The sequence below is a fragment of the Cetorhinus maximus genome, chromosome 21 (assembly GCF_964194155.1).
Source record: "Cetorhinus maximus chromosome 21, sCetMax3.hap1.1, whole genome shotgun sequence".
Classification (NCBI taxonomy): Eukaryota; Metazoa; Chordata; class Chondrichthyes; order Lamniformes; family Cetorhinidae; genus Cetorhinus; species Cetorhinus maximus.
The window spans coordinates 24,309,943-24,323,348 of record NC_135899.1 but is presented as its reverse complement, the minus strand read 5'-3'; the positions used below and the strand labels follow the sequence as shown (position 1 = coordinate 24,323,348).

The window sequence follows — 13,406 nt, the reverse complement described above, 5'->3', positions numbered from 1 at the left end:
CCACTGAGGCAGAGTGGCAGCTATTTGTACCATCTAGAAGATGTACTGCAGCAACTCACCAAGGCCCCTTCGACAGCACCTTCCAAACTCGCATCCTCTACCACCTAGAAGGACAAGGGCAGCAGATGGATGGGAACACCACCATCTGGAAGTTCCTCTCCATGCCAGTCACCATCTTGGCTTGGAAATATATCGCTGTTCCTTCAGTGTTGCTAGGTCAAAATCCTGGAACTCCCTTCCCAACAGCACCGTGGGTGTACCTACACCACATGGACTGCGGCAGTTCAAGAAGGCAGCACACCACCGCCTTCTCAAGGGCAATTAGGGGTAGGCAACAAAAATGCTGGTCTCACCAGTAACACTAATGTTCCATGAAAGAATAATCATTCTAAAGAACCTTCATTGATGACTTGATTAACTCTGGACTTGACTATTTCAGTGCACTCCTGGCCAGTCTCCCACATTTTACCTTCCATAAACTTGAGGTCACCCAAACTTTGCTACACTTGCAGCAAGTTCCATTCCCCTATCACCTCTGTGCTTGCTGACCTACATTGGCTTCGGCCAAGCAATGGCTTGATTTTTAAATTCTCATCCTTGCTTTCAAATTGCTCCATGGCCTCACTCCTTCCTATCTCTGCAATCTCCTCTGACCCCACAATCCTCCAATATCGTCACTCCTCTAATTTAGGCCTCTTGTGCATTCCAAATTATAATCACTCCACCAGTGGTGAATTGTCTCCCCCAGCAGTGGAGGCTGGGTCGTTGAATATATTCAAGACTGAGTTAGATAGATTTTTGATTGACAAGGGAGTCAAGGGTTACGGGAGTTTGGGTGGGTGGGGCGGGTGCAGGCAGGAAAGTGGAGTGTGATGATAGATTCTTTTTAATATGCTTGAGATTATGGCAGTATTCTGTAAAGGAAGGTGTGTGTGTTTTTGTGTGTGTGTATGTGCACACGTGCATGCATATGTGTGTGTCCATGATTCATTCAACTGGGGGAAACAGCTTATCTCTGAGAATGGTGAGATAAAAGATTAATGGTGTTAGGATCATGCATTTGTAATGAGGGATTATGGTGTGTTTGAGTTACAAGTAAATAGGTTGGATTTAAAGTTTACATTGTAAGATAAGTGGGGGCTTGGCTTTTCAGTTGTTGAATTTCAAACAGAAGTTTAGAAGTGACAAGGAACTTTTACAACTTACAAGGGTTTCATAGGTAAACAGGGGAAGGTATATTAAATTTTATTGACCAAGAAGTAGAGGCAATAGGAAAACATAGCAGATGTTTATATTTGGAGAAGTTGAGTTCAAAGAGGTGTTGAGGACAATGGAATTTGAGAGGAAAGGGAAAAAGATATTAAAGGAAAGAGGTTTAGCTGATTTGGTGTGGCCATGGGGGAGAACCCACTGAAGAAAGCTACTGTGATTTGGAGTGCCGAAAAGCTGTGAAAGTTTTGAATTTGAAAAAAGTCACTCAGTTTCAAGCCAGGAAAGTCTTTGGCTGGGATTTTCCGACCACGCCTTGGTGGGACCTGCTGCTGGGGTTGTGGCAGCCCAGCCAAAAGCTCATTGATTTATGGTGAAACTGGATGATCCCAGTGGCAGGTGGGACTGGAAAATCCTGCCCTTTGTTTTCAGAAAGCCATTTGTTTCTGAACCCTCTTTTTGGATTTTCACATCTGAGTGGAAGTAGTTGAGGAGTCGAGTGGTATGCCTTTATTAAAGTGACAACAGTTCTTTGCTTTGGGTAATATTACTGGATTTTTACGGTTAAAAATCTATAAGGGAGTTGTTGCCAAGAAGGTGGTTTATTTGTGTGTTTTGACCAAGTAAGTTTTTTTTTGGGGTGGGGGTGGGGGGGGGGGGTGGGGGGGGGGAGGCGGGGGGGCTATTCTGTCTGTTTTAACTGTGTAATTTTAATCTGATGTGCTTAAGTATGTTTTTCCTTTCAATACATCTTTTAGTTTTTAAAATCCTAAAGGTGTTACTGAGTTTCTATGCTTTTGGGGTCAGTAGCTTTTCTTCCTCATTTTCAAAATACAAAGAAAAAGGTTTATGATCAGTGATACAGGTTCCCCTCTGGGGTCTAGCTTGCTCAGCAGTAATGTCTACTGAGTATGTAACAGGAGTTAAAGCCACATCAGGTCAGCCATGATGTTATTGACTGGCAATGCAGACTCGAGGGGCTGAATGGCCTCATCCCGCTTCTATTTCTTATGTTCTTATGGTGGCCATGCCTTCGGTTGCCTGGACCCCAAGCTCTGAAATATCCACCCTATACTTCTTCACTTCACTTTCCCCCTTGACGCTCCCTAATCTGTAATCTTTGACCAAGCTTTTGGTCTCCTGACCTGACATTTCCTTATGTGGCTGGGTGACATACGTTATTTTATAATGCTCCTGTAAAAGCGCCTTGCGACATTTTTATTATGTTCTAGGCACTGTATAAACATAAGTCGTTGTTAGGGCACAGACTGAGAGCTAATAAAAGTATTGAAAATTATGAAGGAATTTTGATAGCACAAGCGGGAAGAAACTCAGTGGATTGGTAACCAGAACCCATGGATTACAAATAATTAGCGAAATACCTGGAAGGGAAGTGAGGGAACATTTCCTCACTAAAAAGAGTAACTTAGTACTGGAAATAGTGATAGTATCAGATTCCACTGTAATTTGCAAAATGCCATGGTAGGAGAGGACTATTTCCAGGGTAGCTCATCGTGAGAGATGAGAAGACCCAGACGCCAAGGGCCGATTTAAAAAAAAAATGCATGGGATGTAGGCATGGCCACGATTTATTGCCCTTCCATAATTGCTCTTGAACTGAGTGACTTGTCTGGCCGTTTCAGAGGGCAGCTAAGAGTCAATCACATTGCTGTGGGTCTGGAATCACATGTAGGACAGACCAGGTAAGGGCAGCAGATTTTCTTCCCTAAAGGGACAGTCGTGAACCAGATGGGTTTTATTAACAACAATTGGCTTTCAATTCCAGATTTAGCAATTGAATTTAAACTCCACCAGCTGCCTTGGTGGGATTTCAGTTCAAGTCCCCCGGAGCCTACTGGCCCACTGACTAGTACAAGGCCGTTACCGCTACACCACCATGGCCATTTTGCCACCAACAAATCAAGTGAAGGAGGTTTTGATAATTTCCCCTAACGCTGAATGGTCCGCTGTGTTGTAAAACTCTGTTGCCCACAGAAGGTAAAAGGAGTACCTTTGGGATTTGATTGTTGGAGGCGTGTCCCAGCTCTCATAGAAAGCGGCCGTGCCCACCCACCTTCAGCTGTAGTGAGGATTGAACATAAAATTTTTTCCAAACAATTTGTAGGTTATCTTCAAGGTGATGTCCCCTTCCCCCACCCACCTCCCCCAGAAATTCAGCAAGGCTCCGACCAGTCCTCACACTTGCTTCTCTTTTATATTGTTAGACTCTGAATTATGAGCAGACATGTTTCCCAGTAGGAAAACACATGCCCCGTATGTTGAGCAATGAAATGCTGCAACTCCAAAAAAAAAGGGATATTAAGAAAGAAACTGCAGGTTAGAAGCACATTAGTGTGTGTAGGTTTAAATATTTGAACAGACCCAGCGGAATTATTGCAGCTAGTTTCTGAAAAGTTCACGTCATCTACAACGGATGGGGGCAACTATTTCAGCTTTCCTCCTTACCGCAGGTTGCACTCTGAGGTGCCTCAATGCCCTTTCAACGCTCTTGATATTCGCAATGCATATTCCATGTCAGGCATACAGCCCCAGGGGTTCTACACAGCTTCCAGCCCCTCGGTGCACTGTGGCAGAAAGGTCTTAGACAGCGACCTTTCCCCATTGCGCCTCTATGGCGGCTGCCCCAAGCTTTAGTGCGCCCCTCAGCACGTAGTCCTGGACCTTGCAATGTGCCAGTCTGCAACACTCGGTCGGGGACAACTCTTTGCACTGGAAGACCAACAAGTTTCCAGGCTGTATGGAGAAAATTTTGAATTCTGTTGCACTCCCTGTAATATTCAATTTGAAATGTTTTTGCCCTGGAGGTCTATGCCTGACATGAAATGCATAATGTAAATACTAAGGGGAGTGCAATCGCACTGAGGCAGCTCATAGTGGAAGTTGCTGTATGGAGAGAAGTTGAATTCTATCGTGCTTTCTGTAATATTCAATTTGAAATGTTTTGGAATGTACCTTTACTAATTTTATAAATAGAGTGTAATTTTGGGGGAAAAGGAACAATAACGTCAACCCTTTAGAGCGGGTTTCCTGGCTCCGTGCAATATTAAACTGATGCAGGGAGTAAACCGGTTTGTCAATTGAACCCTTCAGTGCGCGGAAAGCAAATTGGCGGTGTTGCCCATAAGACAGAGGAGCAGAAATTAGGCCATTAGGCCCATCGAGTCTGCTCCGCCATTCACTCATGGCTGATAAGTTGCCCGAACAAGAGCTTTTACAGGAAACTGAAATAACCTTTTGCCTATTAAATATCGTCCTGCAGGGAGACCTGTGGGCGGGATCCAGCTGGAGCTGAATGGAAGAAATGAATTCTGAGTATTGCAGTGAGCCCAATGTGTTCAAGAATTTGGAAACCGAAAGCGGGTTCGAATCAGGAAGTGCTGAGTGTGAACATGGACTCCGGACAGCAGCCCGAAAGCTGGACCGAGGAGGTAAATTGTCCCGTTTGCCTTGATTTCTTCGACGATCCGGTTTCACTGGAGTGTGGACACAACTTCTGCCGCTCCTGTATCACACGGTGTTGGGCACAGGGGGAGAGGAATCCCTGCCCGGAATGTAGAGAGGAGTTTCCAGACAGAAAACTCACGGTCAACCGGGTCTTAGCGAGATTGGCGGAGAAGGCTCGAAAATTAAAGCTGAATCCGAGAAGGAATGAAAAAAAACTTCACTGTGAGGAACATCAGGAAGAATTGAAACTGTTCTGTGAAACTGACAAGAAACTGATCTGTTTGATTTGTAGAGATTCGCGGGAACACAAATTTCACAATTTCATGCCGATTAAAGAAGCTGTTGAAATCTACAAGGTAACATGGAACAGATTTTATCACCAGATTATTTTATCACACATTCACTGTCTGACCCTTTCATCCTGTGAATTTCTATCCCTATCCCAGGATCAGCTGAAATCATCTTTACAATCTCTCACAGAGAAGAAATCGGTGTTTCTGGAAATGGAACTGAAACAGACACGGAAGATTTCCGAAGTTAGGGTAAGTTCTCCCTGCGCTGGTTTTCTGGGATCTTGGTTAGTTTTGTTCCCTTTATCGCGGTAAAGGATTATTTTTCACATTTCACTTGGCAGAAACAGTCGAGCAGTCTGCAAACCCACATCACATCCGAGTTCAGGGAAATGCACCAGGTTCTCACTGAGAAAGAGCAGCGTTTACTCCGAGATCTCAGGAGGGAAGAGGAGGGGATTCTAGATACGATGGAGAAAAACCTCCGAAAAATTCAAGGCAATTTAAATTCTATTGAGGAGGAGCTTTCAAAGATGCAGAAACGAATGGAACAACAAAACGGGATGAGATTTCTGAAGGTGAGGATGAGATTACGGCTCAGTTGCAAAATAGCCGCTAAACATTGAAATAAATGGAGTATTTGCAGAAAAGAGTATTGAAACCCGGGTGTAACCGATTGCTTTGTCAATAGGGTCTGCTATTGTGATTGAACCAATTATTTATATATATACACACACACATATCCTCTCTCTGTTACACACACACACATATCCTCTTTGTCATACATACACACATATCTCCTTTCTGTCACACACACACATATCCCCTCTGTCACACACACACATATCCCCTTTTTGTCACACACACATATATTCTCTGTCACACACATATCCCTTTTCTGTCACACACAGACACACATATTCCCTCTCTGTCACTTACACACACATATCCTCTCTCTGTCTCACACACACACATACATCCCCTCTCCATCACACATATATATTCTATCTCTGTCATACACACACAGACATATCCTCTCTCTGTCACACACACAATCTCTCTCTCACACACACAAACCCTCTCTCTCGCACACACACAATCTCGCTCTCACAAACACAATCTCTCTCTCACACACAATCTCTCTTTCACATACACACACTCTCACACACACACCCTCTCTCTCTCACACACACACTCTCTCTCACACACACACTCTCTTTCTCTCTCTAACACACACACTCTCTCACACACACTCTTTCACACACACTCGCTCTCAAATACATTCTCTCTCACACACACATACTCTCTCCCTCACAGACACACGCACACACTCTCTCTCACACATACATTCTCTTTCACACACACTTTCACACACTCTCTCTCACATACACACTCTCCCTCACAGACAGACACACACGCTCTCTCACACTCTATCTCACGCACACACATATAGACTATGGATCAGATGTGGTTTTCATCAACTCAGATTTATGTTTTATTTTAGGTGGAGACGTGTCAGAGGAGGAGGTAGGATATACTGCTTTTTTTTAAACTCTGCACAATTTAGTACAGTACAATGAATCAGCAGAATGTTTAATAACTTCAGCTGTTTAACATTTACAGGAGCAGTCGGGACTACTGTGAACGCCCAATAGCCGAGGGCAAGCTTTCGATCGAGAAGTTCAACGGCCCTTTACAGTACACAGCCTGGAGAGAAATGATAGACGCCATTAGCCTAGGTAAAACTCTTATCTTCCTTTTCCTGATGGACAAAGGCAGATGAGAAGACCCTAAACAGGTTCCAAGTCCCCAGATTCAATCATGCCTGGTGTCCGGCTCTGAAGGGCTGGGCCTCGGACATTATTTCATAGTCAGTGTTAAAGGGTCTGTATGGTGACCATGTGGAGGTAATCTCACTGTTCATCGTCTCCAAGATATCGTATACAAAGTTCAGTCAGAGGATAAAAGCTCTGCCTTTACGGAGTATACTGGAATACCGCATGGTGTCACCTATACGCTGAATGACTGTGATGACATTAGTAGCATCCGGTCCATCAGGTCTTTGTAAGTCTTATGCATTTTTTTCCAAGCTTGGAGTTCACCGTCTGAATTGAGGGGAGAGTGACCACATGAAATAGACCTGTCAGGCATTTCCCACTTTAAGGCACGTAGAGGTGAGGTAGGCGGGAGCTCCTTGTCACGTAAGAGGGAAGCGTTGAAGTTCCAACGTCTAGGTTGCGGATAATGGGCACAGTTCCTGCTTTTCTCATATTCCGACAGATTAGGCGGGATGAGCGATGTTTCTTTGGGAAGGAGCATTCTATCCGGGAGTATGTCTTGCCGAGGTTCAAGTAGAAGGTAAACTCCTTCACTGGGCCCAACTCACTCTATTGGTGCTGGGGCGGGGGCGGGGGCGGTGGTGGGGCAGGGAGATGGTGGCTAATGATAATGTCTAATGCTCAAGGGACATGGGTTCAAACCCCACTACAGTTAATTAAGAATAAATCTGGAATACGAAGCTAGTCTCAGTGAAAGCGACCGTGACAACTACCATCCACTACCATTGCTGTGAAAACGATCGGATTCACTAATGCCCTTCAGAGAAGGAAATCTGCCATCCTTGCCCGGCCCGGCCCCCATGTGGCCTGGCCTGCAGCAATGTGGTTGACATTGAAATGCTGTGGCAAGCCACCTCAGTTGAAGGGGCAATCAGGGACAGGCAGCAAATGCTCGCCTTGGCAGTGACACCCACGTTTCGGTGAAAGAATAAACAGAAGACAAATATAAACATTCTCCAGGACCAGGCCGGAACTTTGACCTGGCATTGCTGCAGCTGGTTACTCTCGTGTCATATTTCAACTGGGAGCTTGTGTTATTTGGAGTCTCAGCGCATGGCTTCTCTACGTGTGGCAAGCGTGAGCGGCGCTGATGCCAGAGCTCCTCATCTGAGACGCAGCACGTTGGATTCCCCGACTCCCTATTTTCCAAAATTCATTAAGATGGAGCAGCCTCCTCCTCCAGGAATGTGTATCCCCAGGGTAATTTTTAAAAATTCACCTACAGGATCGCTGGCTAGGTCCGCCTTTGTTGCCCATCCCTAATTGCCCCTGAGAAGGTGGTGACGAGCCGCCTTCTTGAAGCGCTGCAGATTAGTGTGACTTTCCACTGCCCTTGGCCGAGGCCAGCATTTCTCCCAAGCACTCGGTGCGTTCTGAGGGCAGTGCGGAGGGTCTCCTGTAGAAATGACGCTTTCACCTGCCCTTCCATGTAGACCTGTATTGTTTTGGCTGATTGAATGTTGGAACTTATTGAGATTTATTATTGGATTTATGGATATAATCGTGGCCGGTTTACTGTGCCCAGGTTGCTTGTTTCATGTTGTGACTCTGACTCTGGTGAGGAAGGGGGGGTTACCCGGTTGTTAGTGTCTGTTGTAATCCTGGTCAATTTGTTGGACAGATTATTATTATTACTTGTTATTTCAGGGGATGTGGGTGTCGCTGGCAAGGCCAGCATTTCTTGCCCATCCCTAATTGCCCTTGGGAAGGTGGTGGGTGAGCCGCCTTCTTGAACCGCTGCAGCCCATGTGGTGTAGGTACACCCACAGTGCTGTTAGGGAGGGACTTCCAGGGTTTTGACCCAGCGACAGTGAAGGAACGACGGATATATTTCCAAGTCAGGGTGGTGTGTGGCTTGGAGGGGAACTTGCTCTGGGGTGGTGTCCCCATGCGTCTGCTGCCCTTGTCCTTCCAGGTGGTAGAGGTCGTGAGTTTGAAAGGTGCTGTCGAAGGAACCTTGGTGAGCTGCTCCTTCCTTCCCTTCCTTTGCCGAATCGCTTCATTCTCTTTTACTGTTGAGTTTTCTTTTGATACAGTTAATTCTCCAGCTCCCCTTCGTTCTCTCTCCCCGTCTACATCAGTTCCACTCCTTTTAGCTTCTTTTACCCTTGCCTTCCTTCCCTTCTCTCTTTTTCTTCCGTCACTGTACTTTTCCTCTTTTTCCGTTTCCAAGCCAAACCGCAGCATCGGGCACCCGATTCCTAAAGGTCAGTGGGGTCACTGCGGCCTGAGGCCAGCCGGACACTGCAGAGTTCCTGACATTGCTCGCCATGTCCAGCAGGGGTCAGAGCAGATTCTAAAAACAAAACCTGGGTCCCTTTAATAAAAAAGCTTCCCCAACATCACCTTCCACCTCCCCCAATACCCCGAATGGCCACTTTAAAAAGGAAAAATGCTTTTTAAAAAAAATAAATCACAGGAACAAACCAAACCACTGACTGTGTTATTTTAATTCCACCCCCTCCCCTCCCTCTGAACCCCGTTCCAGCCTTTGTGACTCTGGATCCCAACACAGCGAATCCCTGGCTCGTGGTGTCTGAGGACCGGACCAGTGTGAGACTCGGGGACAAACGGCTGGAGCTCCCTGACACCCCGGAGAGGTTTGATCCTTGTGCCTGCGTCCTGGGGTCGGAGGGATTCACGTCAGGGAGACACTACTGGGAAGTGGAGGTGGCGAACAAGACATGGTGGGGTTTAGGAGTCGCCCGAAAATCTGTCGATCGGAAAGGGAGATTCCACCCGAGACCTGAAGCCGGATATTGGACGTTGTGGCTGGACTCCAAAAGTAACTATGTTGCTGGTACCTCCCCCTCACGGACTCACATCGCCACGAATGTGAATCCCCGGAAGATCGGGGTGTACCTGGACTATGAGGGTGGACAGTTGTCATTTTACAATGCGGACAACATGTCCCATCTCCACACTTTCAGCCACACTTTCACGGAGACACTCCTTCCCTTCTTCTTTCCTGGACTGAAGGACAACAGGGAAAATTCAGCACCGCTGACAATCTGTCGTGTCAGAGTTCACTAACAGGACCATCCCACCTTTCCGCACCATCTACCTGCTCTGCAAAATGATGGACATCCTCTCAGTCACAGGTTATTCGGATGGTCCACGTGTCATTTCAGGTCAGGTCGGGAACAACTGATTGACAGTGTTTTGTTGGTGATCTTTGGTTAATCCATGCAGTGGTGCAAGCTAATCTGAAACCTTCCGGAGACTCCCATAAAAATCAAATTTAAAGGAATGTTGAGAATCATGGGGGCGCTGTAATGGAGAGAATTAAAACATGGACAGAAATGCATCAAGGGAACCATGGACTCCAGTTGAGCAATTAAAGATGAGGATGGGCAGCGGGGAGGAACTAGGCTGAGACAGAACCCCAGTGGAAAGTACATGACAAAGGGAAGCCTTCTGGAATATGGCAGTACTTTTACGGATGGTAATGGTTCTCTTCTGTAACTGAATGATCTCCTATTTCAAGGTCTCCCATTGTTCAGTTACTGATTTGCCCACCAATGTTTTATCCTGATACACATGGGCTAGATCTCTTTCTAACTCACTGATATGAGCCTCACCCAGTCACGTGTTTTGATACTTCATTGTTCCTTTTTCTGTTTCATAAACCTGTTGATATTATGATCACTATTTCCCAAATTCCAATACCCTTCCCCCTACCACCACTAAATCATACTTCACCAGCTGAACTTCATTCGCCAGCACTAGATTTAGGATTGCTTCCTTCCTCGCTGGGCTGGAAAATACAGATCAAGAAATTTCTCTTCCAGGCATTTTATAAATTCTCTACCCCACCCCACATTTGACCTTTCCAATTACCACCTATACATCAGGATAATTGACATACCTCATTATCATTACAGCTCTTGCATCTGTCTGTAATTAGCCTACCAGTTTGCTCGCTAACTCCTTCCCACTATTTAGGAACCTGCAGTATACACCCTGTTAGGGGGAAGAAAGTAAGTGAGAATTTATGGTAAGGGAGAATTCATTATAAGGGAATGAATTACTTAAATTAGAATCTACAGGCAGGCCAGTGCAAACCAGTAAATCAACAGTTAAACCAGATGAACTTTGTACATCCTTAGGGCTTGCAATCACCAGCAAGGTCTTGGGAGCTAGACTGGACATGAAGGAATTAAAAATAAGGTAGATGAGGTGACCTGGGAGTCAGGCTGGAGACTGAGGTTAGAAAACAACTAAGATGAAGTGTGCTCTTCAACAGATAGGGGAAGGGCAGATGGTCCCAACTTAGATAGGAGAGAAGGTCTCTGCCTGGGTGAAAAGTGGGATGTACCTGATGCCAGAGATGTACCTGATCAGTGAAGCATAAATATGCTGAACACTTGTAATTCAGCAGAGTGCTATCTCAAGCTGCCTTGAGATAGTTCTCCCCTTGCAATTGCTCGAATAAACGATTGTGACCTGTACCTGTGACCCTCCTGTGGTCCATTTGTCAAAGATACCACAACACACCCAGCAGTCAGGAATGTTAAGTTTTCATTAAGCACCTTCTTGGAACCTGGTTTCTGTTTCTGCCACTAACTCATAGCCAATAATAAAAAAAAAAACGCTGAATGGGTGGGACAGAGCATTTAGAAATAGACTGTTTCCAGTGGTTGAGGAGTCAACAATGAGGACTATGGATCAAAATTATTGTAGATCTAGAATGGGGAGCAGGAGAAACCACGACAAAGGGAGTCATGAGGCTTTGGAATTGATTTGCAGGGTTGGTGGCTGAGGCATATCTATGTCAGCACACATGCGTAGCTTGAAGAGAGACATAAAGAGAGAAAAAAGAAGGGTTGAAGAGGATGGTGCTGTGAACCAAAACAAAATAAAAAGGTGAAGTGTGTGAGCTGGAGGAGATGTTGTCATTTGTAATAACCTTCTTGCCATTCGGACTTGTAGGCATCTGCTTCCTGTTCATAAAGTGCTAGGAGGCAATCATGGAAATGGAGAAAGGTTAATGATTCAGTAACAACTCAGCATGTTCATCTTGTTGGTTAACTTTTGACACAATGGCACTGGGCGAATAACTTATAATTGGATGCAACACTTTCTGTTTAACTGCACCTTTGATTTACAAAGTTCCAATAGAATAAGTAAATAGATAAAATGAAACTGCTGTTTGTAACCCACAGGCTAAATTCAGGACATGCAAGTCAAAGGGCTGCATAAATCAACCAGGCGCCAGATTTATCCAGATATGTTTAGGGAGGAGGGGAGTGGGGTTTGTGCTTTGGCAAAAAGGAAGAAATAATGAGAATGGGCTGCATAGATTCATAGCAAAATAAGACATTACTGAGATTTTTTTTAGAGTATCTGATAGTGTGTTTAGACATTTCCTAGGATGGAACAGTCCAGATCAAATGGACAAAACCTTAAAGTTAGAGCTAGGCCCTTCAGGGATGATGACAGGAAACACTCCTTCACACATGAGTTAGTGGAGATCTGGAACTCGTCCTCCAAAAGCTGTTGAGGCCAGAGGCCAATTGAACATTTCCACATGGAGTTTGATAACGTTTTTGGTATGTGGCTTGAACTGCTAAATGGCCCAACTCTGATCCAATGTTCTTATGGACTTCTATCCCATATTCTGGAATTTGCTGGTAAGATTGTTCTTAAACATTGGAGCTGATGTGAACGGAGGGTTGGTGGGGCGGGGGGGCGGAGGGTGGGGGGTGGGGGGCAGAGAGAAGGAAAGCTTCGATGGAATGGTGCGCTGGCCAATAAATTAGTTACAAGAAGAACATGTTCTCAAGTGCCTTAAGGGGTGCATTTAAAAATGATTTTTACATAGTGCCTTTAATGTCATCAAACAAAGCAAGATGTTTCACAGGAGCATATACAGCAAGACATGTCACTGAGCAACATAAGCACATATCAGGTCAGATGATCAAAAGCTTGGTCAATGTGGCAGGTTCCACGCAATGCCTTAAGGGGGAAGGTAAGGTAGAGAGGCAGAGAGATTTCGGGAGGGAGTTCCAGGATTTAGAGTCGAGCCAATTGAAGGAATATCCACCGATGATGGAGTGGTTAAAATCAGGGGTGCAGAAGATGCCAGGATTCGATAAGCTCAGAAAGCTCGAAGGGTTGTGAGGCTGGAGGAGATTACAGAGGGCAAGGCCATGGAGGGATTTGAAAACAAGGAGGAGCACTTTAAAGCCAAGCTGTTTCTTCGCCAAGAGCCAGTGTACAGCAGCGAGCTCAGGGGTGACAGAGGAACAGGACTTGATGATAATTAAGGCACAGGCAGCAGAGTTTTGGATGACCTGAAGTTTACGGAGGGTAGAATGTGGGAGACCAGCCAGGAATGCATTGGAATAGTCAGGCCTAGAGGTAACACATAGAATCATAGAACAGTTACAGCACAGAAGGAGGCCATTCGGCCCATTATGTTCAAGTTGGCTCTCCGCAACATGCATGAATGTGAGTTGCGGTGGGAGATGAGATGAGACAGAGCTGAAGTCCAACAAAGTTACTGAGGTGGGAAAAGACAGTCTTAGTGATGGCACAGAGTATAGCAGGAAGTTCACCTTGGGGTGAAATGTGGCATCCAGGTTGCAAACAGTTTGATTTA

At 45.5% G+C, this 13,406-nt stretch overlaps 1 protein-coding gene across 1 annotated transcript; it reads left to right on the top strand.

Moving 5' to 3' along the window:
• Window positions 1–4,547: 4,547 nt before the first annotated feature.
• On the top strand, window positions 4,548–11,547 carry LOC144695766 (zinc-binding protein A33-like). Its single transcript, XM_078566741.1, has 6 exons — window positions 4,548–5,030; window positions 5,121–5,216; window positions 5,309–5,542; window positions 6,469–6,491; window positions 6,588–6,703; window positions 9,291–11,547. Exons 1-6 carry the CDS (start codon window positions 4,560–4,562, stop codon window positions 9,833–9,835), a joined length of 1,485 nt encoding a protein of 494 aa, XP_078422867.1. The 5' UTR covers window positions 4,548–4,559; the 3' UTR covers window positions 9,836–11,547.
• The last annotated feature ends 1,859 nt before the right edge of the window (window positions 11,548–13,406 follow it).

Coding starts and splice junctions, on each gene's coding strand:
- LOC144695766 (XM_078566741.1), top strand. CDS start 4,560: ATGTGTTCAAGAATTTGGAAACCGAAAGCGGGTTCGAATCAGGAAGTG. Junction 5,031..5,120: donor AAGCTGTTGAAATCTACAAG/GTAACATGGAAC, acceptor TCCCTATCCCAG/GATCAGCTGAAATCATCTTT. Junction 5,217..5,308: donor GGAAGATTTCCGAAGTTAGG/GTAAGTTCTCCC, acceptor TTCACTTGGCAG/AAACAGTCGAGCAGTCTGCA.